The sequence below is a fragment of the Callithrix jacchus genome, chromosome 16, assembly GCF_049354715.1.
Source record: "Callithrix jacchus isolate 240 chromosome 16, calJac240_pri, whole genome shotgun sequence".
Taxonomy (NCBI): Eukaryota; Metazoa; Chordata; class Mammalia; order Primates; family Cebidae; genus Callithrix; species Callithrix jacchus.
Window position 1 is genome coordinate 73,429,922 of NC_133517.1, and position 26,320 is coordinate 73,456,241.

The following is a 26,320-nucleotide window of genomic DNA, read 5'->3' on the forward strand; positions in this document are numbered from 1 at the left end:
TGCATATACCTTGTGACCCAGTTATACTATTATAAGTAGAAACAAAAGGTTGAAAGCATTTCATATTTATTCATGAGAGACTGACTGGTTTAGTAAATTATGGCATATCAAGGCAATGGAAAACTTTTCAGCCAGGAAGCAAAATGAGAATGAGCTGGACCTCCCATAGGGATTTATTTTCAAGACACATTGTGAAGAGTCCAGAACAGTATGTATAGAATGGCATCATTTGGATACAATATTTCCTTGTATTCTGGTACATGCTTGGAATATCTCTGGAAAGATACACAAATGCCTAGTGAGAATGAATGCTTCCAGGGAGAGGACTAGGGACTGGGAATCAAAGATCAGAGAGAAACACGTTACTCTATATCATGGTCTACCTTCTGTCTCTTTTGCCACATATTTTTTTAACCAGGTAATGTTTTTATTTTAAAAAGAGAATTTAGCCTGTATGATATTTAGAAACCTGATATTTGCCTTTACAATTTTTATACAGCTTAGAAAAATGTAACTTTTACTTTCCAAGGCAGTAGGCCTATTTCAAAAACAATAATTAAGTTTCCAATGTCTGTGCCAGGAAAAAAAATGTGTATCTTCTTCCTAATCAACATTCAATCAATTTACTGACTATAAACCCAGAGCTCATAATGGATGAAAATGAGCTGAAAAGAAATAAGAAAATGTGTGTTGAAAACGTAGCAATGAATTTAAAATTCGGAGGAATTTCTTGCCTCTCCTTTCCATCACCTTTTTTTGTGGGAAGCTTTAGGAGGGTGTGTTTGTAAAGAGACTCAGCAAGCTTGCCATGAGCTTAAATGGTGGCCTGGGAGGGAGGCAGGAGGGACACAGCTCTTCTACTTGACTGAAGAATCCTGCAGAATGGTGGTGAAGAGAATGTTATTTGCAAAGACCGTGGGTGACCTCCATGACTTACTTCATTATAAAATGGGCTGTTGGTTCCTTCCTTCACTGTGCTTTGCTTCTTCTCATCCCCAATCTCAATGGTCACAACTGGGTCAATGTTCTCACCTACCAGCTGGCGAGCCTCGGTGATGGTTATGGCAATCTACAGCACAAGGTAGTGTGGACACCATTTCAGATATCGCCATCCATGCACACAGGAAACACTGAGCGAGGCTGGGCAGGAAGAATCAGTCACTTACTTGATAATTTTGGGATCTGACCTCCCCATCATGGATCTTAGTCAACAGTTTTGATCTATTAAAAGAAAATTTAATATACTTGTTTCATCAAGCAAGAATATCCATAAGCCATGATAATATTCTGCCAAGTATTTCTAGGTCCTTTCATTTAATATTATTACATACTCTCTCTACATCTCTGGCGGAGATAAGTGGACAAATGACTTGACCCGTGAGTTTTTCCATTCTAAAAATGGAGTTTATAATAGCACTTCTGAGATGATTGCTAGAACCAAACGATATAATATATACAAAGGTTTAACCCAGTGCCTGGCAAGAATTGATGTCAGCTCTTGTTATATGATTATCAGTATTTTTAAACAAAATGAGAAACTGAGATGTCTCAGCAAATCAGTGGCAGAGCTGGGTCTAAATAAGGAATTCCCAGCCTCCTGCCTGATTCCATACCCAGGACTACTTTGTCATGTCTAACAGATACAATTCAGAGTTTCATGACTGCTTTTGAAAGAATTGGTAGAGGAAAAAATTGAAAGGAATAACTAAAAATGCCATCTTCATGAGATTTCACATGCCAGGGGATTTCATTTATCTAGACAGTCACAAGTAATTGAAAACAGATGGGCAACACCTGGGCATTTAGAGACTGATAACAACAGAAAGAGACAAAGAATCCCTGTCGTCAAGAAGCTGACATCAGTGGGAAATGAACTGAGCTTGAGTTCCTGATGTGTTTTGTCCTCTTGGTTACTAACAATACCATGCTGCATTTGACTTCAACCCATTTCTGCTGATAATTTGGTCTAATAGAGAACAGATTAAGCTAGTAAAAATCTCAGAGCTTTGGAGCCAGACTGATCTGAGTTAGAGTATTTATTCTCCCCAATTTTAGACTTTAGTTTTAATTTCCTCAACTGAAATAAAAACAAGAATTCCTACCACATAGGGTTACTCTGAGGATTCAAAGAGAAGATGCATGTAGAAAAGGGTAAATATCATTTAATGGGTCCATCAACAAGGTAGTACATTTGTACTGATTATTTATTATGTGAAAGCCCAGTGCGAGACTCAGAGGAAAAACAAAAATGAGTAAGCCATCTTCATCTTCTGGTCCTCAAGAAGTTACAAGCAATCTACCGTCGATGGGAGAGAAGAGAAAAGTGTATTAAAAAAGAACTAGCAGGCAAGTGTAAAATGTGTCATAGGGAAAAGAAAATATGAAAGAAGAGATGTTGAGAAAACATTTTTGAGGACCATGGTATGCAACAAAGATTTCCCTGCAGCGGTTGGATTTGAATTGAGCATTGGTGGGTGGGTAGAATTTCAATTGCTGGAGAACGTTCTGACCAAGAAAAAAGAGAAAGGCTATTATCCTTACTTCTCTTTCTCCTACCTTCCTCCATTCAATGCTATCACCCTGGTAAAATAAATGGCAAGAAATGTCTTGAGTATTAAAAAATAATTGAAATCCCTGCTCAGGGGCTAGGGTAGAGGGGTGGTGGTTGTCAGGGAGCAACAATGGAAGGAAGGAGATAGTGCAGTGAGCAGGTGTGTACACATTTCATTCTTTTGAGTGTCAGCTTCTGAGTTATCACCTTCCCTAATTCCCACTGCCCTCTGCCTCAAACATACGCACCCTGAGATCCTGCCACACCCAGAAATAACAACTAGGATCAGCCACATAAGGAAGGACTCATTTGTTTTATTGATAGTAACAACTTTGAATGGAAGAGAAAGGGAAGGGCATGAGGAATGATCACAAGTAAGAAATTGACATAAACAAATATGGTAGACTGAAAGCACTGCTAGCCCCAGTCATTGGCTTCTCTGTATTCAAACTTGTGGCCCTGTAACTGTTAGTCTCTTCCTATTGCTACGTGGGCTGGCCTGGTAACTTGTATTGGCCAATAGAATGCAGCACAAGTAATTTTTGCCAGTTCCAAGCCTACACCTCAAGAGACCTTCTGTACTTTCATTCTCTTAGAACACTGCCATTGCCACCATGAGAACAAGCTCAGACTAGCTTGCTGGAGGACTTGGTATCATGCAGAGTAGAGCCAGTGGTCTCAGCTAAAGCTGTACTAGGCCAGGCTACCACCAGCCAACTTCTAAACTAAAGTGAGTCAGCAAAGCTGCCAAAGGACTACAGAAACATGAATGATACATCTGCAACTATCTGGGATCAGCAAAACTCTCCAGCTAATTCATGAGCAATAATAAATGCTTATTATATTAAGCCACAGATTTGGGGGCTCTTTGTTATACATCATTGCTAACTGATACAGCAAAATACATGCAGAAGGCCAGCTTGCTTTGACTTTCTGTTGGGTAGCATAAGAACCACCTTCTCATTTGAAACAGACAAGAAGCTAAGATAATGAGCACCTTGATGAATCAAAGAGCAGGTAAGAGGCAGCTCCTGCTGTCATTCCTGAACTATGAGTGACATTAGCACCTTCACTCAGGAGATTTAGGACCAAAAGTTTGTAGAACCACGATCCTGGCCTGATGAAGGCTGAACAGTATCTAGAGGCCAGCACTGCCATAGAGAAAACTGAGCTGATACAGTCCTCCTGCCTTAGACCTTGCCTCCCTGTAGACAGTGACTATGTCTTACTCCCCCTCTTCTCCCAGCGCCTGCAGTGGTGCTTGGCACATAGGAGATGCTCAGCAAATGTGTGTCGACCACCTGCATCAATACTGTACCTTCTCTTTGGAGAAGCTGAGGGGATAGGAAAGATAGAAGCAGCATCATTATGGACCAAATCTCCTGGTCCTTCCTGGTGAGAAGGCTCCTCCTGTGGTGCTTCAGTGTCACCTTGACTATCTGGAGAAGCAAACAAAGGAATAAAATCCTGTTAAATTGACACATGGTGGCAATTGAGCCTCTACCCTATGCCAGCACCATAGCAGTCACCGTAAGTGGTACAAGGAGACTACAAGGCAGACCCTCCCAGCATAAAACTTAACATCTTATTGGTAGAAATGCCAGATACATTCTTCATTTTTAAAAAAACTTTTGCATCTTCTGTTTCCAAAAAAAGGAACAGATTTATCTGAATGGGATTGTGAAAAGAAAAATTAGATTATGAATCTGAAGTGTAAACTAAAAATAAAATCCTAAGCAACCCTCCCCCCACTCCAAGGGGACCCCAGAAAAATCTTAAAAACTGAGTTTTTGGCAATAATGAGACAGGAGGTCATTATACCTCTTTTCTGTGGTTTAGACACAACAACTGACCAGCATTAATGTTAAAATAGAGATCATAAGACTGACAAAATGGACTCTTTGTGGCAGTAAGATTCCAAATTACAAACAAGACCTAAAGCCATGGCAGGCAAGGGTTCAGTCATGCACTCCTACACTTAAAAAAACCTATGCTCTAACTGCCACAGCTTTTTCTTTTTTCTTTTTTTTTTTTTAGAAAACACATTGTTTATTTTGATATGGTAAACGAATTGTTACTTTGAAATGATAAATTCTTACTTTATTAGAATTGCTGTCAATACTGTAAATAACATTTTTTCTCGATTTCATGAATAACAGTAGAAAGTCCTAGGGGAAACAATAGGAAAATATAGAAAAGCTATTAAAGAATTACCTGTCTTTAAAGCTTAACTTAAATGCTCCCTCAAGAACACTGGACTGATTTCCCATCTAGATGCAGTCACTTCCAGAATGTTCTTCTCTCTCTTAACTGTCTTAACATTTTCCCATCATTTAGTTATCTTCTTGTTCCCCTTAATCTCTAAGTTACTAAATCATACATTGACGTATAATACACAGAAAGATGCAGAGGTCCTAAGAGTCCCATCATGTAGAGAAGAAAACTAAGACCAAAGCCTCAAGGAAATCCTACTCACAAAATTCGATATTTAAACATTCAGGAGCATTTAATATATGGCTTCCTCCATAAGCTAAAGGACAATATTTCATCAATTTTGATATATCTTCTTAAATATTCATACATAAATGATAATCAAACCATTTTTTCCAAATATCCTAAGTATTTTACAGTTAAATTGTTTAGATTTCAGGGGAAAAAGAAAGAATTAGATTTCTGTTAGGTTTTTCTTTTTCTCTAGCAGCTGCACAAGCACCAGCCTCAAGATAAGCAATAAATGATTTATTGCTTGGCCACCACTGACAGACACAGAATAACTAACTCCCAGCCCCTGTTCTACAAGCTGTAACTACAGCTTTAATTAGACAGGAGACTGAATTCAGTCACTTTCTCCTGACAAAAATACCATAGACCCAGAGACCACAGACTGGTTCTGGCTAGTTAAAGGAGTCTGCACACTTGGGAGCTTGTTTTTTAAAAAGATCATTTGACATATAGGGCCTAATTTAAACAGATTTAAAGGTTAAGTCTCCACTCCAAGATAAATGTGGGTCATATATAACATACACGTGTGTTCAGAACACTGCATCAAGACCACCTTCATGAATATTCATAGCTCCTCCTGTAACCTGTTAAATACATATACCTGACCAACCCTTTCAGTTTGAATTCCTGTCTTACTCGTCCCTTTCTCAAAGTGTCTGTCTCTGGGCTCTGCTGAAGGCTATGCTTCCTAGACTGTCAAAATGGGCATCTGGCAGGCTGTAACCCTTTATAAAAAATCAAGTCTACTTTCTAAATTTATACATTGTCGAAGTTAACAAAAGACATGTTTCAAATCGTGACCTTGCTGCAATGGAACTTTAGACGTATCATTCATTCTCTGAGCCATTGGCAAACTCTGATGTGCATAAGCATCACCTAGGAAGCTGTCAAAATGAAGATTCTGATTCAGTAGGTCTGCGTGGGACCCAAGATTCTGCATTTCTTTTTAATTTTTTTGGAGACAGGGTCTTACTCTATTGCCCAGGCTATAGCTGGAATTCAGTGGCAAGATCTCAGCTCATTGCAGCTTTGACTTCCCAGGCTCAAGGATCCTCCCACCTCAGCCTCCTGAGTAGCTGGGACTACAAGCACATGCCACCACACCCTAATTTTTTCTTGTTAATACTTTTTTGTGGAGAAGAGGGAGTCTCACTATGTTGCCCAGGCTGGTGAGACTCAAGCAAATCTCCCAACTTGGCCTCTCAAAGTGCTGGGATTGGAGGCATGAGCCACCATGCTCAGACAAATTCTGCATTTCTAACAGCTAGATGCCAGACGAGGTTATTCCTGCTGTCTGCAGGTCAATTTTGAGTAGCAAAATGTGATATTCTGAAAAGATAGCCAGTCCTAATCTTTGGAGCCTACAAATGTTAACTCCCTTGGAAAAAAGGTCTTTGCAGATGTGATTACATTAAGAGTTTTGAGATGAGATGATCCAGGTGAACCCTATTTGCAATCACATGTATCCTTAAGAGAGATTTTGCATAGGCAGGAAAAAAAAAGGTGGCAATGAGGCCATGGAGGCAGAGATTAGACAGATGCTGTCCCAACCAGAAGCTAGAAGTGGTGACCAACAGATTCTCTGAAAGGAGTGTGGCCTGTGATTTTGGCCCAGTGATACTGATTTCCAGCATCTGGCCTCCATAACTTGGAGAGAATAATCTGTCTTCTTCTAAGTTACTGAGCTAGTGGTAGTTTGTGACAAACTAGTCTAGGAAGGGTCAGTTTCCTAGGAAGCCCTATGAAACAGTACACGTGCATTTAGGAAACTTAAATGAATAGATAATAAACATATTCCTTAGAACTGTCTCCCCTCAACCCTACATTCTAACGTAATTCACCTGGAATGTTGCTGGATGTCGAGATTGGTAAAATTCCCTAGGTGGTCCTACTGTACAGCAAAGCCTGAGCCACTTCTAATAAACCAAAAGACTCTGCAAGATGCAGTCCAAAGACCTGAATCCAGAAGATTTGGGTTCAAATTTCAGTCCTTCCACTTTCTAGTTCTATGATTCTATGATTCAGACAAGTTACTTCTCTCAGTCCCGTTTTCCTCATTTGTAAAACAAGGCGAGGTTAACATCATTTACCCCCACAGGTTTGTTAGGAGAATTAAACTATATAGAGCGCCTAGCTTTATGCAGGGTCCATGGTAGACACTCAAGCCTGTGGATTGCCAGCTGGATGACTTGAACAAGTCACTCAGAATTTATTGGCCTTTTTTTTTTCTTGACCATAAAACAAAAAAATTGGGCAAGAAAAGTGGTTTTAAAAATTGGTTAAAGCAACAGAATCCTTTTATAAATGTAACGTGATATGGAATCTTGGTATATAACACAAGCCTGTTTATATCAAATTGTTTTATGTTCCATGGAGTGGAATGGGGACAGGGGCCTCCTGCAGATGCTCATAGTCCCATCTTCAGAGGCTCAGGATCCCAGGGCTCCAGGGGACTCAACTTTTAAACTCATCAATTTAATACTTTCTAAGGTATCTTCCAGCTTTGATGCATCTTGGTTCTCCGATTATAAATGGCAAACTGCACGCAACAATACCACCTCAGGAGAAATCCAGGGAGCTCATGCACATAGGCCTGTCCTTGTAGGTGCTCAGTAGCTGCAGAGAGGATCTCTGCTTGAATGGAAATCTGATTTTATTACTCTTTCACTCAGGAAATAAAGACAAGGCCAGCACTACAAAGCTGCCAGAAGGAATAGCAGTGCCTGGCTGTGCTCCTTGAAGCAGCAAGGTGAAATACTGGCTCCCCTCCTTGACTGCAAGGGCCTTCAGGCTGGGGCCCCACTGTCAAATTTCAAGATTCCAGTGAACATTCAAAGACCCCTTATATATGCAAGAAAAGGTGTTGGGGCAAATGCTGAGGCTGCAGGAGTTAACTAATCATGCACGCCTCCCTCTCGGGGCATACAATTCTGGAGGCTGAGACAGACCTCGAGGTAGAAAGGCAGGCAGCTAAAGCTTCTCCTAGCCAGGTACAATGGCTCACGCCTGTAATCCCAGCACTTTGGGAGGCCGAGGTGGGCAGATCACCTGAGGTCGAGGGTTCGAGACCAGCCTGACCAATATGGAGAAACCCCATCTCTACTAAAAACACAAAAAATTAGCCAGGCGTGGTGGTGCATGCCTGTAATCCCAGCTATTCATGAGGCTGAGTCAGGAGAATCACTTGAACCCAGGAGGCGGAGGTTGCAGTGAGCCGAGATCGCGTCATTGCACTCCAGCCTGGGTAACAAGAGCGAAACTCCATCTAAAAAAAAAAAAAATAAAGAATAAATATGAAGTCCATATACAACTTGCAATTAGAGACCTGCGCCATCTGGTTCTGCCCACGATTCCTGCCCGCCTGGCCTCACCCACTCCATGTGCTCTCTCCACAAGGCCCCATTTTTAATCTCATCTAACCTCACAAGCTCTCTGCTGCTTGGAATTTTTCACAGCCATTCCTCTACCTGCACTGCTCTCCTCCCTGCCCATTGCCCAGTGAGCTCCCTCTTATCCTTGAAGTCGTAGTTTAAATGTTACCTCCTGCGAGAGTTCTCTGCACTAAGAGACTCCCCAACAGTCTCCATTTCAGTCTGCTGTCCGTTTTTTTATTTTTAATCGTGCTTTTCTGAACTGGCAATGCCATTACTTACCTCAATCAGAGTCCCAATAAGCAGCAGATGGTACAGTCAGAGTAAGATGATTTGAGGACATTTTACAAAGATGTTTGTGTGGGAAGACCACAAAAGGTCTTGCCATCATCGGGGGCTCACAACAGCCAAGTTGTTCTCTTAGGCACTCCCCAAAATAGGCACTCCCCAAAATAACAGAGACAGTGTTACTGGAACCCCAAAGGAAAGGAAGTGGAGCAGCGACCCTCCTGTAGGTGAGGGACAGGGTCACCTGGAGCCTGACCCGTGCTCCTCCCTCCCACACCTCCTGTTGGGGCACTCCATTGGCCAGAGCCAGCCCAAAGGCAGAGGGAAAAGGACCTGGGCCACGCCCCTATAGAGGACACAGAGCAGCTGGCTAAGAATGGAGAATAGATCCAGAGGGGCAAGCAGAAGAGTCCTGCACAGGGCTGTCCTCCCCAACAGAGACCATCCAGTCTCTGCCATTAGATTCCCAGAAGCTAGCCCAGGGCTGACACTTAGACATTCCACTAATACGTTTTGAATAAATGAGCACCTGGATGACTGTGGGAGGTACCCACAACTATTTGTTGTGTGGCAAATGGTTAGGTTAGGGTAAAGATGATTTTAAGAATTTAAGATGTAACTATGATGCCTCAAAATGCACAGATAGAAAAGCAAGGGACTTAGAAATTTCCAAACATTTCACCCAGAAGAGCCCTAACTGTCCAGGCCAGGCCAAGAAGGAGAGACCAAAGTCTGTTCCATGGGCCTGGTTTCTTCAGTCTCCCACACGGCTGGCCTCTGGATAGCAGGATGGATGCTATTTACTTTCTAGGAGGTGCCTGATTCCCCTCTGCCCTGTTTGCTTTGTGGGATGTAGTCTCTAGAATGAGCCACGGGAGCCAGCTCCTCTGAAATGCCTGTGGTCAACTGCCCTAGGTATCCGTCAGCTTCTCAGGGGGGCTCTCAACTGCAGATTGCTCATGGGGTGGGCTCTGGTATGACTCACCTGGGGTCAGGAGCCAGCTTCTCCACTTCCTAGCTGTGTGACTTGGGGCAAACCACTCACCTTCTCTGAACCTCTGTTATAAAATGGGGGCAGCAGAAACTACTTTTCAGAGTCATGAATGATGTATGTTAAGTGAAAAGCAGCAGAGACTTATTAAATATGTCATAAATACTGTTTTTCATAAGGTCCTAGCAGGAAAGGACTGTGCCTTATTCAACCTTGTGTCACAGGGCCTCCCACAGTGTTATAGTTTCAAAGACACCAGGAATAACCCCAAAGCCTTTTCCACCCACTCCCTGGTACCATTTGATTGAATCAACAAGGACTTTTATGCTTTGACCCCACTGAAAACGCAATGCCCCTCCTTTTTCATCCAAGGCTGTTAATCATTATCAATAGCTTCATATGAATGAGTTTCCATATTTTTCTACCATAAGGACAGGTTCTACGTGAGGCCAAGGAGTGGAGTTAGTTACAACATAAGGCTATAGGACATCTGCAATAGATGGCAGTGAAGGAGGCCCTCCGAGAGACAAGAGGGATGAAGATTAACGAAACTAGCCTTGAGCTGATTTTTAGTCAAGACTATGTAGCAGGAGAAGTCTCCAGAGGACCACCCCATATACACCCACTTAAAAACCACTGATCCAGTGTGATTCAGTAAATACTGAGAATCTACCCAGTGCTGGGCCTGGCCTCTACGGCTGCAATTCACGCTGTAACTCAAGGCTGCCCCTCTGGAGAAGGAAGTAGCCCATTCTAAGAGCAGAAGGTGAGACAGCCTGGATTTACATCCCAACACTGCTGCTTCCTAACTGTGTACCTCCCACACTCGGGGCTGGCTTCATGGATATGCAGTCTGTGCAGCCATACAGGACCCCAAACTCAGAAGAACCTCACTATGGCTGGGTACGGTGGCTCACACTTGTAATCTCAGCACGTTGGGAGGCCAAGGCAAGTTGATCATGAGGTCAAGAGATCAAGAACATCCTAGCCTACATGGCAAAACTCCATCTCTACAAAAAATACAAATATTAGCTGGGTGTGGTGGCATGTGCCTGTAATCCCAGCTACTCAGGAGGCTGAGGCAGGAGAATCACTTGAACCTGGGAGGCAGAGGTTGCAGTGAGCCGAGATTGTGCCATTGCACTCCACCCTGGTGACAGAGTGCAACTCCGTTTTTTTTTTTGTTTGTTTGTTTGTTTTTTTCCGGGGACAGGGGGAGAAAAAAAAAGAACCTCATTGCACTTGCTTTACCCTCTGCGGTCACCATCTTGAAACTCTTAATAACTTCTTAACGATGGCTGTGCATTTTTATTTTTCACTGGGCCTTGCAAATTCTGCAGCGTGTCTTCTACACTTTATTTACTCTCCCTGCACCTCTGTAAAAAACTCCTTTGCAAAACTAGAGTGACAATATTTACTGGGAAGATGGTGGAGGGATTCAATGAGATAATGTATGTGAAGCCTCCCCTGCAGTAGCTGTGCTCCTAACTCTTATTTTCAAAGTCTCACTTGATCCTCCCCACAGCTATTTGAGATCAGCCCAGCAACCCATGTCATGACATTAGACAAAGGAGAAGCTGAGACTCAGAGCCACTCATCCTAGGTCACAGAACAAACAAGAACAGAAACAGAGTTTGAACTCTGCTGCTGCTTTCTCATGGGGACCCCCATCCATGCCCACCCATCCATCTGGCCCAGATGACCAAGGGCCATGGGGGTGGTCTTGGGCCCACACCTGTGACTGGCAGGACCTAAAGGGTCAGAGGGCATCACACTCACACTCCCCCTCACTCTCATGGAAAGGGACTGTATTTTCAGGCCAAGGAGGGTTTCACTCTGCCAGACTCTCAGGCCCCAGTGGTCAGCACCCCACCCTGAGCCTCACCTTTCGCAGCCTTGTTGGCTAGGATTAACCCCTTCTCTGCCTTATTCTTCTTCTTCTTCAGCTTCAGCCCAAACATCCCCTTTCTGAAAAGAGCAAACAAACAACAAAACAGTAATAGGAAACTTTGAGTCATTCAGACATGTTAGGAGAAGGTAGACACACAAATACACTGAGCTCTCCTGAAGCCCATCAGCCTCCTCATCCGCCCAGGATGGGGGCAAAAGACAAGGGTCAGGGCACCCAGCAAGCTCTCCAGGGAGCTCTACTTTTGCAGAAGACACAAAAACCCCACCTGAATTGGAATCTTGAGGTCCACCTGGAGTTGCACGTGGAGAGGCAAACTGAATGCTAGTAACACTGCTGAAGTGCGTCTCTCCTGCCTCACCAGGCTCTTACAGGCATAAAAAGCAGCCGCGTCATTTAATCACCACAGCAGCCCTCTCCTGCCCGTCGTACAGATGAGGAGCCAAGGCCCAGAGAGGCTGGGCAACGTTTCTAAGATCACACAGTTCTGAACATCAGAGCTGCCACTGGAACCCAGCCCTGCCTGACTTCAAGGGCCAACGTCTAACCACAGGGCAGCTGGAGCCTGTCTGTTACCTTCAGCAGAGTGAACACCATCACCAGACTTGGGCTTTCTTGAGATCAAGGTCAAGAAGGCCTGGAATCTCCTGAGGTCGCACCACAAGCACACAGTTCAGCTGGCACATGGCACATGCCCAAAATGTCCACTACTATTATTGTTATTGTTAGCCATGAGCAGGAAGCCATTTCTAATCCTCCTTCTCTTCCCCGCCCACCCCTAGATGAAGTCTTGCTCTGTTGCCCAGGTTGGAGTGCAGTGGCATGATCTCGGCTCACTGCAACCTCTACCTCCTGGGTTCAAGCTATCTTCCTGCCTCAGCCTTCTGAATAGCTGGGATTACAGGCACCCAACATCATGCCTGTAAGCCTCCTTCTCATCGCATGAAGCTCCCAGTCTATGGTCTCTGACAGACAAGAGCATTCCTAAGGCTCTGCCAGCCTCCTACATAACCCCTTTCTGAGCTGAGGGACTGCCGAGAACAGGGCTCTGGGGCACAGATGGATGAAACCAGGCTGGGGAAAAGTCCTGGCCTCAGTGCAGGCAGGCTGGTCAGCCTTGGAGAGAGGAGGAGAAGGAACAAGGAAGTGGACATTTGCAGGTGAAGGGAGGAGATGACAGCAAAGGCTCAAACCCCATTCAGTAAACATCCATAGGTCTGGAATGTGAGAAGCAGTGGAACAATCACAGTCTCCAATTTTGCTTATATGTTTAGGACTTAGGATGTGTGGGATGCAGTGGTTAAGATCAGTCTCCACAGTCGGACTGTCTGGATTCTAATCCCAGCACTGCCTTTGCAACCTTGACCAGGTCACTTAGTCTCTCTAAGCTTCAGGGTCCTCATGTGTGAATTAGATAATAAATGTAAAGCATTTAGCACACTACCTGGAACATACTAGTTGCTCAATAAACTTTAATTATTCTTATTGTCCTAGGGTAGGATTAAGACCAATGAGAAGAAGGCCCTAGGAGACAGATGTCCACTCAACTCATTCACTTATTCTATTCAGTTTTTGCTCACTTATTCTACGTACACCCTGCTTCGATTCAGATAAGGAATTAAGAAGCCACCACATCAGTGCTGTCTGAACGGTGGAGTGAACTACTCTGGGAGGAAATGAGGTTCCCGTTCCTGGAGGTGTGCAAGCAGAGGCCAGAGCACCACTGTTAAAGGATGTTGTAGAGAAGACAAGCAGCAGAAATAGGGACTGCCAAGGGAAATTCAGGGGTCCTTTGAGACCCTGAGATATATTATGATGAAAAGAATGACCTCTGAAAGCACCCAGATGGTGGACAGGACCCCAATTCCTTGGGCAAGTTCAGTATCTCTCTGGGCCTCAGTTTCCTCCTGTGTATAATGGAAATAACTATTCTACAGGATTGTTGTGAGAATAAAATGAAGTAATGTAGCAGAGCACCTAGGACAGTGTATATAGAAAGGCTAAATAAGTGCCCTTCTTGGAGGTAACATTTTCTCCCTTTGATTTGCCATCATCCTCTGATGAGAACATCATCCTAAGTCTCCCAGGAAACTCTGGAGAACATACACAAGGAGGGCTTCCAATAGTAGTTTTCACTGTTCTGTTTTCAAAGGGTAGTTCCCAAGCCGGGGACCTAAAGCTAGTTCCTTCCCAACCCCGAATCGGCATTGTGGTCCCCAGGTGCCAGGATCAGTTCAGAGAGGCAGAATCTGATGTTCCTGGAAGCCTGGCCAGTGGGCTCTGGAGACTGCTTGAAGCAGCTAAGTGACTCCCATTCAGAAATAGGGAGTTGCTGATAATAAAAGACAGTATCTACCAAGGGAGACATAAGGTTCCTTTCAGGAGCTGACATTCTCACCATGGCTGGTCTCAGTGTTCTGGAGCTGACATTCTCACCATGGCTGGTCTCAGTGTTCTGAGTTCTCCAGTAGTGAAGCCAGTGCCTGAGGCATTGGGGCATAGCTGAAGATGCTGTCTTGAGCAGGGGAAGAGGAAGAGATGCCCCATCTCTTACAGACAGGCACCCCTGCCCCTCTGAAGCCAAGAGTTCTGGACCCTGCTGCCAGTTGGAATCACTCAAGAAAGTTTATAAAAATACTGATGTCTCAAACCACTTTAGGAAATTTTTAATTACTCTAAGGCAAACCCAGTGTTGAGAAGCAGAGTTCTGAGCACAGCTCAGGTCCCCTACAGAGTAAGTCAAATGAACTTTGAGGAATGCTGAAAAGATTTACAACCAGCTTGGCCCTCTTGGGTGGGCTGATGTTAGTATCACAAACACACAAGGTTGTTTGCCTGAAACTGTGAGTCAGTCATCAAGGGCACACCCAGCATAACTCCCAGCATGAAAAGCTTTCTTCATGAAAATTGATTTCTTCTCCACAGCCTTGTGACATCAAGCAGTAAGTGGCGGCATGGCTCACCAGCCCAGAACAATGGTGCTACTGGCAGATCGGGCAGTAGAAAATGAACTGGAGACACAGGGCTCAGCTCGGGCACCTGCCTGAATTCATTGTTGGCTCTAGAATTTGGGGTTGAATACTTAACTCAGATGTGTATTTCTTCCCATGTGACACAAGGATATTTCTTACCCAATTCACAGGGTGATATTAAAATAGGAAACAATGTTATTGAGTGTAAAGCATGCCACAAATTGTCACAATATTGATAACAAGGAAAGGTGAATTTAAAATTTTTTACACCTGTATAAAGCACTGTGTGCCAGGAACATCATTTTACACATTATCTCCTAGGATCCCCAGAGCATACCACAAGGAAGATGATATTATTAACCTTTCTGACAAATGAGAGGCTTCCAGGGGTTCCAGATAATGTATGGGAATCAATCACCAAATCAGGAAGACTTACCTGGTAAGTCCCTAAGACAGCTGCCACCATGTCCCCCACCTCCTCTACTTTGCAGAGAATTCCAGTATGAGAACCCTCCCACTTCACAAAAAGTATGGGGCTTTCTGGCTTAGGATCTATTGAATATCCATCCCCAAGATAAGTCAAGAGATATACAGGAACCCCCATACCAACCTGGTCTCCTCAGGGTGAAAGCTACTGCGACTCCGATATCTGTATCCAAACAATAAGAGCATTAAATGAGGCACGTGTTAGATTTGCTCAGCACACCTGTTCAGGTGGCATTACTCACTGTTTAACCACAAGGCCCACACTGCAGAGAGGCAGCCAGCCTGGCACAAGAAAGAGGGGCTGGACTGCTGGAGTGTGGGTCTCATGTATGCCACTTTCCAACTATGTCACTAGGGCTGGACATGGGACTTCTCTGAGCTCCAGGCTCCTCTTCTGTTCGTCTTATTCAGGAAGTGCCCGTAAGGTTAGTTCTGCTTTTTCTCACTGGGATGTTACACAGATGACCTATTGAGCCCTCATGCTGAACTATTAAAAGCTCTGCAAATAACTAATTTAATGTCATGTCCACGGCTCAGCAGAGTCAGGATTAGAAAACTGCTCACAGCCAGAGTTGCCATGTGTTCTCCCACTTGTGTCACCAGATTCCCCTTCTGGAATCACCTTCTCTACCTTCACTGCAGAATGGAGGCAGCTCAGGCCAAATGGCCAAACACTAAGTTACTTGTGTCAACAGCATGCCCAGTACTGGCCCACACTGCTCTATTCTTTACCTAAGAGGACTCAGGATGCAGATTACCTGTGCACCTCACCTTCTAAACCCAAAGCCATAACACCCAGTACAGATAAAAATATAAATTTTAAAAAAACCTTTAGTAGAGTTGTGAATTTATGTGAAATTATTATAAACTTTAAAAAATTTTATATATTTGATGAAGTCTTTTCATCCAGAAAAGGAATTTGCATATAATGAGATCTATCTTAAAACAAAACAAAATCACAACATTTTTCCATCATTCAAAGATTATCTGAAAAGGCTGTAGATAAATTTCCAGTAGCCTGCTGGAAAATGCCTTGTTGAGGATGTCCTATCTAGGTACTCATCTTACTTTCTAAGACTAGGATGTATTCATTAATGCAAACCACTACACATAGAAACCATTGTAATGCAGATTTCAACAGAAATTGTTAAAATATAAATCCATGTGATACCCTATCTTGCCATGCTTTTGGAACTTCTCTCTCCCCCCATGATCTTCTCATCAAAACTTACCTATTGAATTTTCTGTTTCATCAAGGCAATGATGCCCCAACTTTGGCTACACATCTAATCCACATAGGAGTAGCTTTCTAAAACTGTACTCCACACTTGGTCAGATAACATCCTCGAGAGTGTGATTTCATTGGTCAGTGATGGACCAAGGCTTGGTGGTTTTTAAGCTCCCTGGTGATTCTCTCTAATGTGCAATGGGTTACAAACCCTGTGTTTAAGTAAATAGTACCAATGAGCTATCCTCTCAAAGAGAATTGTAAACAGCTATCCTCTCAAAGAGAAATTGAAGGGAAATTTAAAAGAATTTCTTGGCCTGGTGCGGTAGCTCATGCCTATAATCCTAGCACTTTGGTAGGCCAAGGCGGGCAGACCACCTGAGGTCAGGAGTTTGAGATCAGGCTGACCAACATGGAGAAACCCCGTCTCTACTAAAAATACGAAATTAGCCGGTTGTGGTGGCACATGCCTGTAATCTCAGCTACTTGGGAGTGTGAGGCAGGAGAATCACTTGAACCTAGGAGGCAGATGTTGCTGTGAACCAAGATTGCACCATTGCACTCCAGCCTTGGCAACAAGAGTGAAACTCTGTCTCAAAAAAAAAAAAAAAAAAAAAAGAATTTCTTAACCAAACTGAACGACATTTATTAAATTCAGAGCCTTTAGGAGATACGTTTGGTTAGGCTGCACTTTATAATCCAACTCCACTTCCCTTCCACTCAACCCCAACCCCTACAATTAGCCCACAGAATTGGTTGCCTTTTCTACTTATGCATAGGATGAGCTCAGCCTTGGAGGAACAGAATCCTCAGGTTTAGGAGAAAAAGCACAATCCTCTTTTGGATTAAAAATGTCTCAAGCAAGGCTAATGGCCTGAATGGATGGGCCCTGGCTTTCAGTCTCATGGGAAGCAGTTCATTCTTGCCTACTGTGTTTCAGAATCCTCTATCTTGTTGTGATAGTAAGTGGATGTTTCTGTGTTAGGCCCTCATTTTGTACATTCCAGTCCCCTCAACCATTATAATGAGATTCAAGTATCACAATTCAACAGACAGTGATTGAGAATCTTAATATTTCACCTTCAAGAGTCAGCTGAGCCTAGGAAATACACTTCCAAGAATGCTAATTAATTCCTCTGAACCAAAAATGACTCAGGAATAATTCAGAGCCACACTGTGTAAAGGCCATCCCTGTTAAGCCAGCCTCTCATAGCCCTTCAAAGAAATTTGCTAAGTGTTCAAGAGCAAGATGGCAAGAGAGCAAGGCTGCAGGACTGCCCCAGGAAAATGGAGACCTTTTTCTTGCATGCTTCCTGCCCACCCTGGGGCATGCCAGCAGCAGTGCCCACGATAGGAACCATCCTCAAGGGGTTGGGGGATCTTTTTCAGCCTGGGGTCACTGGCCTCCATCTTCTCCTGCTCCTCCCCCTCTCCAGCTAAGCATCAGCATATCACACATGACTGAGCTGGTTACAGTGCAAGAAAAACAGAGAAACAAACACTGGCAAGTCACATCAACAATACAGTACAGTTAGGGCTGCTAGATGCCCACACTGCAGCCTAAAAGTTCCTTTTGCCTGGGCCCCTAAGAAAAGAGTTCATCTTTCCTATTTCATCTTCTTTATATCCCAGCTAATTATAGCCCTGCTCTCCACTTTCCTAAACATGAAGAATCAACCTTTAAGCCAAAATAGGCTATGGGCAGCTTCTCAGCACTTGGCACAAGCAGTTCTTTCTCCCTTTGTCCCAGCATAAATGAATTTTCAAACTCCCATCTTTGTTAGGCATTCTGCTTTTTCTCCACTCCCCAAACCTTCTCCCTCCCATATATTGCTTAATTATCTTTTGGTAGAAGGAGAGTATGGCATTAGGGTTACAGTCCTCACTTGGGGAGGGCTAAGGTCCAAAGCTCTTACTCCCATGTGGTCTTTCTTCCTTTGGGTCTACCTGCCCACAGAACATTTGAATTCTACTTTCTGCTCTGCTGTGCAAGTGGAAGTAACCACTGAGCAGGGCTTCTCCTCCCTGCAGCTGAGTGGACAAGTCCATCTGATTCAGAGGAAAGCATCTGAAAACCAATCTGGACTCCGGTCCAAACAGCTTTCTCCAGTTGTTTCACCAGCAATCGAGGTAATATTTTGACCCCTATTTGATGCCTGGGTTTCTTTCTCAATTGGTTCTGAATGTCTAGGGGAAAGAGAAGGGTATGGTTATAACCTCAGGAACACCAATACACTGACTCACAGCAGATTTTATTACAAATAGGAATCATTAAACTTCCTAAACTTCATAAGAGTGGATATATGAAATTCCCCTGAAACTCCTTTTTGTTAATGCTGTAGATGCTGAAGATAGGAGAATGGGTGCTATGCTAAATTAAATTACTGCCTTTGCTGCAAGGTTCTCAGAGCCTTGTGCACTGTGATTCTCTAAGAGGGGGTTGTCGTATTCAGACTTTTCCAAATGGATTTGACCGCCACACCTTTATCATTAAATCTCTATTAATATCTTCAAGAACACTACTTAGGACTTCAGAGAAACAGAATCCTTCAGTAAAACAGAAACTTTTACTATTCTTTTTTCTTTTGAAACTTTCCTGAGATGAGCAATGACCAGGTAAGAATGACTGGGGAAGTAGAGGAACCCCGGACATCTCTCCCATGCGTTCCCTCCTCTAGGTCCACATGGCTCCTGGTGCTAGTTCAGAATTAACTGGACTTTCTATTTCTGTTCCCTCCCTCCTGAAACTTCCATTCCACAGCCATCTTTGCAAACCAGAGGAACAGAATTTTCTGAATCTGACAATGTTTACAAAGGTCCTTAAGTCAGTGTCACACCAATATCATATCAGTACACAATGAAAGTTGTCCTCTGATATTAAAAAAAAAAGGGGGGGGTGGAGACAGGATGCCCACTATTTCCCTTCTATTCGTCATAGCACTGGAGGCCCTGGCCAATCCAATAATGTCGGTCTAGTTGAATTACTAACTGAATTTATTAGGATACCTAAAAACAGAGTCAATATATGAAAGTAAGTTGTACCTCTTTATACCAAAAGCAAATAATCATAAATTAAAATTTGAAATAAAAGATTTTATAATAGCATCAAAATTCAAAAACTGAGGAATAAGTCTAAGAAATGTAAACAAGACCTATACCCTGAAATTACAAAATAAGATGAATATTCCACACTTGAAGATTGGAAAGTGCAATATTAGAAAGAAGTCAAACTTCCCTAACTTGATTTGGAGATTATTTACTACATTTGCTTTGTAAAATTTATCAATTCATACACAGGATTTGTGGGTGTGGCTTTTTATGTTTATATGTAATGCTTTAAGATTTAATGTTTAAAAAGCATAGATATTTAGACTGAAAGCCCTGGCTTCGAGAATCAGTTAAACCATATGCTAATTACGCAATCTTGAATAAATCCTTAACCTCTCTGTGCTTCAGTTTCTTCATATGTAAAATGGAGGATAGATTATGTCTTTCTTACAGGACAATCATGGATATCAAATGAGATAACAGAGCCAACATACTGTTTGTAAACACAGAAGTGTTATATTCTACACACATTAATTAAATCAAAAAATCAGTGCAACCTTCTATGAATGTCTCTTAGGGTTCTTCACAATATAGTCTCAGTTCATCAATGCAGCAATTGATCCTCAAACCCTGTACTCCAGCCTGAAGGACGGCTCCTCCTCAACTCATTACATTCTCCTGTCCATGAACCACTGCCCACCGTAGGCCTTCCATTGAAGGGGACTTCTCCCATCTCTACTTAGCAACACCCAAATCTTTCTCCTACGCCCATCTCAACTGCCTCCTTTGATGTGATGTGTTCTCCAGCTTTGCAATGGAGCCACAAGTCATTCATTCCTCTGGACTCCACTCGCACTCTGTTCTTATCTCTATTATATACTCACCACGTGGATCATTACAGTTACTTGAAAAGACATCCTTCTCCTTTATTAGATGCTGAGCTTTTGAAAGCAACAATCATGCCTCGTTTACATAGGCACCTTCAGCATCTAAAACCATGCCTGGCACATGGCAAGGCTCAATGAATGTGGCTTATGGATAGATGGATGGACAGATGGAGTCTATGGATAGAAGGCTCCACAAGAATTCATGGAAGTGCTTTGGTCCTATTTAAAAATGTATCATATAATAAGAAAAGAGTTAAAACCATTCCAAGACTGAGAACACAGGCAGACGATAATAATCCTAATACTCATCTTGGAGCTGGGGAGAAAAAGGAAATTGTTCACTCTGGGGCCTGAAAAACAATTTGTACTCTGTTAATAGAGCAGCAGCTCTGCCTGCCACCCAGCCTCAGTCTCCCTCCGTTTCTTAAAATCACTTCGTCTTCTAATGCATCCTCCTTTTTCTTTCTCTTCATCATACCTAAATACCTTTTATTGGTTGGCTATTTCTCTACCACCAGTCCCTTATGGTTATTCAAAAAAAAGTGCACAGAACCTTGTGTTTCAAACACTGCACAAGGCCCTTCTTGACACTATCCCATTTTGGTCAAGAAGAGATGAAATACTAAAGTCACTTCCATGTCTGTCTTTGTGCAGAATGACTAGAGAAAACAAGTTAAGCTAAGGCAGAAGTTGGAAAAGATCCAGTTGTTTGAATTGGGAAGGATTATAATCACCAAGCCCAGGGGTCTGCACCAAGGGTTCAGATGTGGGAGGAAGATTCAGTGTCTCAGTATATAATACGGTGGCCCTATGTGGACACCGCCCCTCCTCTCATACCTGAGGGGATCCATTTTTATGTTTTATATATTAAGGAGTTTGAATAATATGTGAATAAATTTAACTTTTAAAGTTTGAAAACCACCAATCAAAACCAACCTATTCAGCCCAGGCACAGTGGCTCACACCTGTAATCCTAGCACTTTGGGAGGCCAAAGCAGGTAGATTGCTTAAGGTCAGGGATTCAAGACCAGCCTGGCCAACATGGCAAAACCCTATCTCTACTAAATATACAAAAAAATTAGTCAGGTGTGATGACCCATGCCTATAATCCCAGCTACTTGGGAGGCTGAGGCAGGAGAATCACTTGAACCCAGGAGGCAGAAGTTGCAGTAAGCCAAGATTGCCCCAGTGCATTCCAGCTTGGGCAACAAGGTAAGGCTCTCTAAAAAAAAACAAACAAACAAAAACAAAAAAACACCATCCTGAAAAGAAAGAACCAGTTCAAGATCACAAATCTGTTCATGGGAAGAGCTAGCACTTCTGGATGTTCATTTGTCCTGTGTTGAGCCACTAGAAATACGAAGAACTTAGCAAGCATGAACCCCCCATACAATGCTTCCTCTCTAAACTAGGCCAGGTGACCTCTGATAAAAGACACACTTTGAATCCCATTCAGTCAAAAATTGACTTTTTCCTTCAACAGAGTTTTACTTCAGAACTCCTACACATTACATACAATGTTCCAAGGGGTTAAAAGTAATAGTCTAATTATTTTTCTGTAGATACTTTAAAAAAGAAATATGAAAGGAATTTCATATCTGTTGAAAGCAAAAGCAGTTCAATGTTGAAAATGAATAACTATGTTATTTCAAACATGACCCTCAAAGGACCTTTCTTTGCATGTTTGAGTTCTTTAATAGCTTCTATAACCAAGAGGAGAAAAACTATATTCACTCAAGCTGATTAGCTCCAAGAATAAAAACTTTAATTAGCACAGTCAAATGATGCTCTTTAAATCAGTTAAAACTTGAAATATAATGAGACAACTTAATGCAATTGCTCACAGCTTCCATTCATCCATACCTCAGACATGACTTAAAAGTCTCCACCAGAAATTTATTGCTTCAGTTTTCATTGATGTCCCGCATAGAAAAAATAAACCTGAAGGCTCATCTGTCAACCAATTCAATCAAACATAACTTTGAAGGGATTTGGAAAGGCTTTATAAAACAACTTAGCTTCAGGAGCCTGTTGTGTGAGATTTACAGGACCCCCAAAACAGTAGAATCCCATCAAACCTTCTCTCCCTCACAGCACCAAGGCTCTGCTCAGGTTCCTTATAAATTACTTTTGCAGAAGCTGAAGTTGGAGCCTCCTGAACAGGAGGAGAGCTCAGTCCTGTCAACTTGTCCAGGAGTCGCTATCCTTGGAATTTCAGCCTCATCTCAGGCTCAAAACATATTGAGTCCCAAACATACAGGGCTTCCCAGTCCATCCTCTTGGTCTCAACTCAGAAACATGAAAAGAGGTCTAAAGTCATGCCTGGTCTCAGGCCTTGAACATGGAACACAATAAAGATTTGCTACTGATGAGGATAAACTCATCAACTGCACACACAATGAGGAACGCTTCATTGATCCCCAATCTATGATGGGAGCAAAATCAGAAATGGATAAATCCATGTATAGAACTTATACATAAACATGATGCAACACCCCCTGTACCTGCTTAAAAGCTCAACTTTCAGAGAGACCTGTGTCACACATGTAAAACAAGAAGGATGGACCAAGACCCTGCGTAGATAAATTGTGCCTACATGTCCTAGTCATACAATGCTTTACGCGCCTCCAAGCACTTTGCCATATATGGAACCCTAGCAGAAGCCCTGTGAGGGAAAGGAGGCTGGCAGTATTTTCACAGCCTACTGGGAAAGACACAGGCCCAGGTCTGGTTATCCTCTACCTCATACAGTTTGTGTGACCCAGAGCAAACTGTACAGCTTCTCTATGCTTGTACTTCCTCATCTGTAAGATGGGTATTGAATAATACCTACTTCATAGAGTGCTAAGGATTCAGAGAGAGAGAGAGAGAGAGAGAGAGAGAGAGAGAGAGAGAGAGAGAGAGGAGATATATATATATATCTCACTTAGCTCCTGGCATATGATAGAAAATAGCTACCATTATTATTTGAAGACAAGAAAATGGAGGCTCTGAGAGGTTAGACAACTTGCTCAAAGTTACCCAGCTATGAATTGGCCAAGCTGAGGGAAGACCTGGGTTTTCTTGTTATTGATGAAATGCTTTTCCTTCTACATCACACTGTACTGAGCCAATATACAGTTGTTCATTATATATTTCATAATAAAATGAATATACATGTGTTAAATATATACATTAGATGTATAATACATAATACATTTATCATGATAAGATGCACATATGTGTTAGGTATACCTACCAAATATATTCATTCATTTTATCATTATTCAAGTTGCTCTCGGACGGTCATTACTGCTGTCATTCATTGAGCATGGAGAATGAGCCATGCATTGGGCTAAAGGCTCTAGATACCTTTTTTCCCTGCTTAATTCTCCTGTCAGCCATCTGAGTGGGGTGTTTAATCTCTTTTTCAGATAAAGAAAGTGAAGTCTAAAAGGTTAAACAACCTGCCTAAGGTCTCAGGGCTTCAATCAAACCTGTCAGATCTCCTCTCTATGCTACCTGCCAGATATCAATCATAGCCACCATTTTTCAAGCACCTAGTAAGAGTAGGGTACCATGCGATCCCTGGTTACATAATGCAGTACACCTCACCTCAGAGAGGTTAGGGAACCTGCCTAGAGCCACACAGCAGGCTGACACCAGCCCCTTTGCCCTCTGTCTACATCTTTACCTGTGACAGCCCAGGTTTCTAAGGCCAAGCAAAAGAATGGCATCTCCAAGGGCTTCCAGAAGCCCAGGCTGCAGCAAAGGGTGTGGGCAGAGTTTGGTAATGAGAAACAGAGCAACAGATCTCACCCGACCAGCGAGGCTCCTGACTGGGCCCAGAAGCACTTACACTCACCAGCTTCCTGGGCCTGAGGAGGTTGGGTCCTCCTGTGACTTGGCCAAGGAAGGGCAGCAACCACCACTGTCTTGGAAGAAGGAAAGCTCCCCTTGGGAATTCAGTGGCCCAGGGAGCACAGCAGGCTACCTCCCAGGAAATGCCCTTTCTGTGTGTGCACCTGGCAGCTCCCTATCTCTGTTTGAAATTGAGTGTCCTCTGTTCAGATTGGCTGCCAGAGCCTGACTCTGATCAGCAAATACAGAACCTCAGAGCAGATCTTGAGAGGAGGGGCCACCAATAATGTTTTATTTCAAGTCAGAGGCAGGTAATTATAGGTCAATCAAGACTCAAAAGAGCCCTAGTTCCACAGTGTCAATGCCCTGGGTCCAGCCACCGTCCAGACAAACTTGGATTTTTAATCGTGTTCACCATCCCCTGCTCATGTTTTATTGTTCACTTCACAGTCATAGTTAACATTTACTGAGCACTTTCCTTCTGACAAATTCTAGCTACCTTTACAGGTGTCATCCTATACAAGCTCCACAACAGCCTTCAAAGGAAGTACTGTTATCGTACCCAATGTACCAATAGCAAAACGGAGCCACAGAGATGTTGGCAAGTGCTGGGATTTGAACTGAGGCCACCTGGCCCAGTAGCCTGTGCTCTCCAACCCTTCAGCCTACTGCCTTCACTCTGCGGCTTATCTTTGGGACCTGCATTCTGAGGCTATTTCAAAGAGTTCAAGTTTACCAGGGAGAAAAACGAATAAAATAAATCCTTTGGATAGGTCAAATAACTTCTGAAATCACCACCTGTAGTGAATTGAATGGTGGTTCCCCTAAAGATATATCCACATATTGAAACCTGTGAGTGTGCCCATATTTGTAAAATAATCTTTGCAGATATAATCAAATATCTCAAGAAGAGACTATCCTAGATCACCCAGTGGCCACTAAATCTGATGACATAAAAGGAGAAGACACACAGCGTGGAAGACCCTGTGAGGATGGAGGCAGAGACTGAAGTGAGGCAGCCACAAGACAAGGAACAAAGGAGCCACCATGAGCTGGAAGAGCCAAGGAAGGCTTCTCCCCCATCATCTTCATGATCCTGCCAACACCTTGACCTCAGACTTCTGGCCTCCAGAACTCTGAGAGGATGATGATGTTTGAAGCAGCCATGTTTGTGGCACATGGCCAAGGCAGTCCCAGGAAAGGAATACATTGCCCCTTGTCCGTTCCTCTAGCACTTCTTTACAGCGTCATGGAAAAGGAAATGCTGGGTGCTCTCCATTGAGCACCTTTGCGTTTTAGATATGGTGCTAAGACAAGAAGAAGACCTGGCGGTGAGGGCTAGAGGACCCCTGTGGGCCAGCAATGGTGCAGGAGCCTTTAAGGTGCAGAGTACTGTGGAGGGAGGCAGCCTGCAGTGTGGGGAGGAGTTAAGGAGAAGCTTCTGCAACTACAGACTAAGCAGTCAAATAGTAGCTCATGCCTGTAATCCCAGCATTTTGGGAAGCCCAGGCAGGTAGATCACCTGAGGTCAGAAGTTCAAGACCAGCCTGATCAACATGGAGAAACCTTGTCTCTACAAAAAAAACAAAATTAGCCGGGCATGGTGGCACATGGTACTTGGGAGGCTGAGGAAGGAGAATCACTTGAACCTGGGAGGTGGAGATTGGGGTGATCTGACATCATGCCATTGCACTCCAGCCTGGGCAACAAAAGCTGGAGCAAACTCCTTCTCGAAAGAAAAAAAAAAAAAAGTAGCTCCCCAAGCAGCGTCATCAACTGAGCCATAATCCTCCACTCCATACGTATTATAAAAAGACACACAAAGGAAGGGGCCTGGGCTCAGGGGTTCACAGAGTGGGTTCCCTAGTGCATCCCTCCCCCTGTTTTCCATCATGATGGATTTGATTCCACTCAGAATCAAAGATGGTCAGAGTCGTTGAATGCCAACCTCACATGTTACCACTGGGGGAAGTGATTATTTAAAAGATGAGGGGGTCCAAGGGTGCACAGCTGGTCATGACACTGCAAGAGCTGGAACCCCTAACCCAGTACCCTTTCTAGGTAGCCACCATGCCCGGCTAACCCAGTACCCTTTCTAGGTAGCCAAGCCTCCTTCCCTCGCCTGCTCTGTTCTTCACAAAAAGATCCCATGCCAACTCTTGTCAGAGCTCAATAACCCCACGAGTCCAAAGCTTTCTGCATCTAAAGTTCAAATCCCTCTTCCCAGAATTTATTTCTCCTTTTATT

At 43.3% G+C, this 26,320-nt stretch overlaps 1 protein-coding gene across 2 annotated transcripts in view; it reads right to left on the minus strand.

The window, feature by feature from the left end:
* Positions 1 to 26,320, minus strand: part of FER1L6 (fer-1 like family member 6) — a 216,921-nt gene that overhangs the window by 163,092 nt on the left and 27,509 nt on the right. The window contains exons 2-6 of one of the 2 annotated variants that reach the window (XM_054246765.2): positions 15,195 to 15,233; positions 11,589 to 11,671; positions 3,870 to 3,990; positions 1,167 to 1,221; positions 938 to 1,069 (exon numbers count right to left, since the gene is read on the minus strand). In XM_054246765.2, the coding sequence (XP_054102740.2) occupies positions 938 to 1,069; positions 1,167 to 1,221; positions 3,870 to 3,990; positions 11,589 to 11,671; positions 15,195 to 15,233 (430 nt within the window). The remainder of the gene's footprint in view (positions 1 to 937; positions 1,070 to 1,166; positions 1,222 to 3,869; positions 3,991 to 11,588; positions 11,672 to 15,194; positions 15,234 to 26,320) is intronic. The other variant, XM_035276507.3, reaches the window with a different exon arrangement.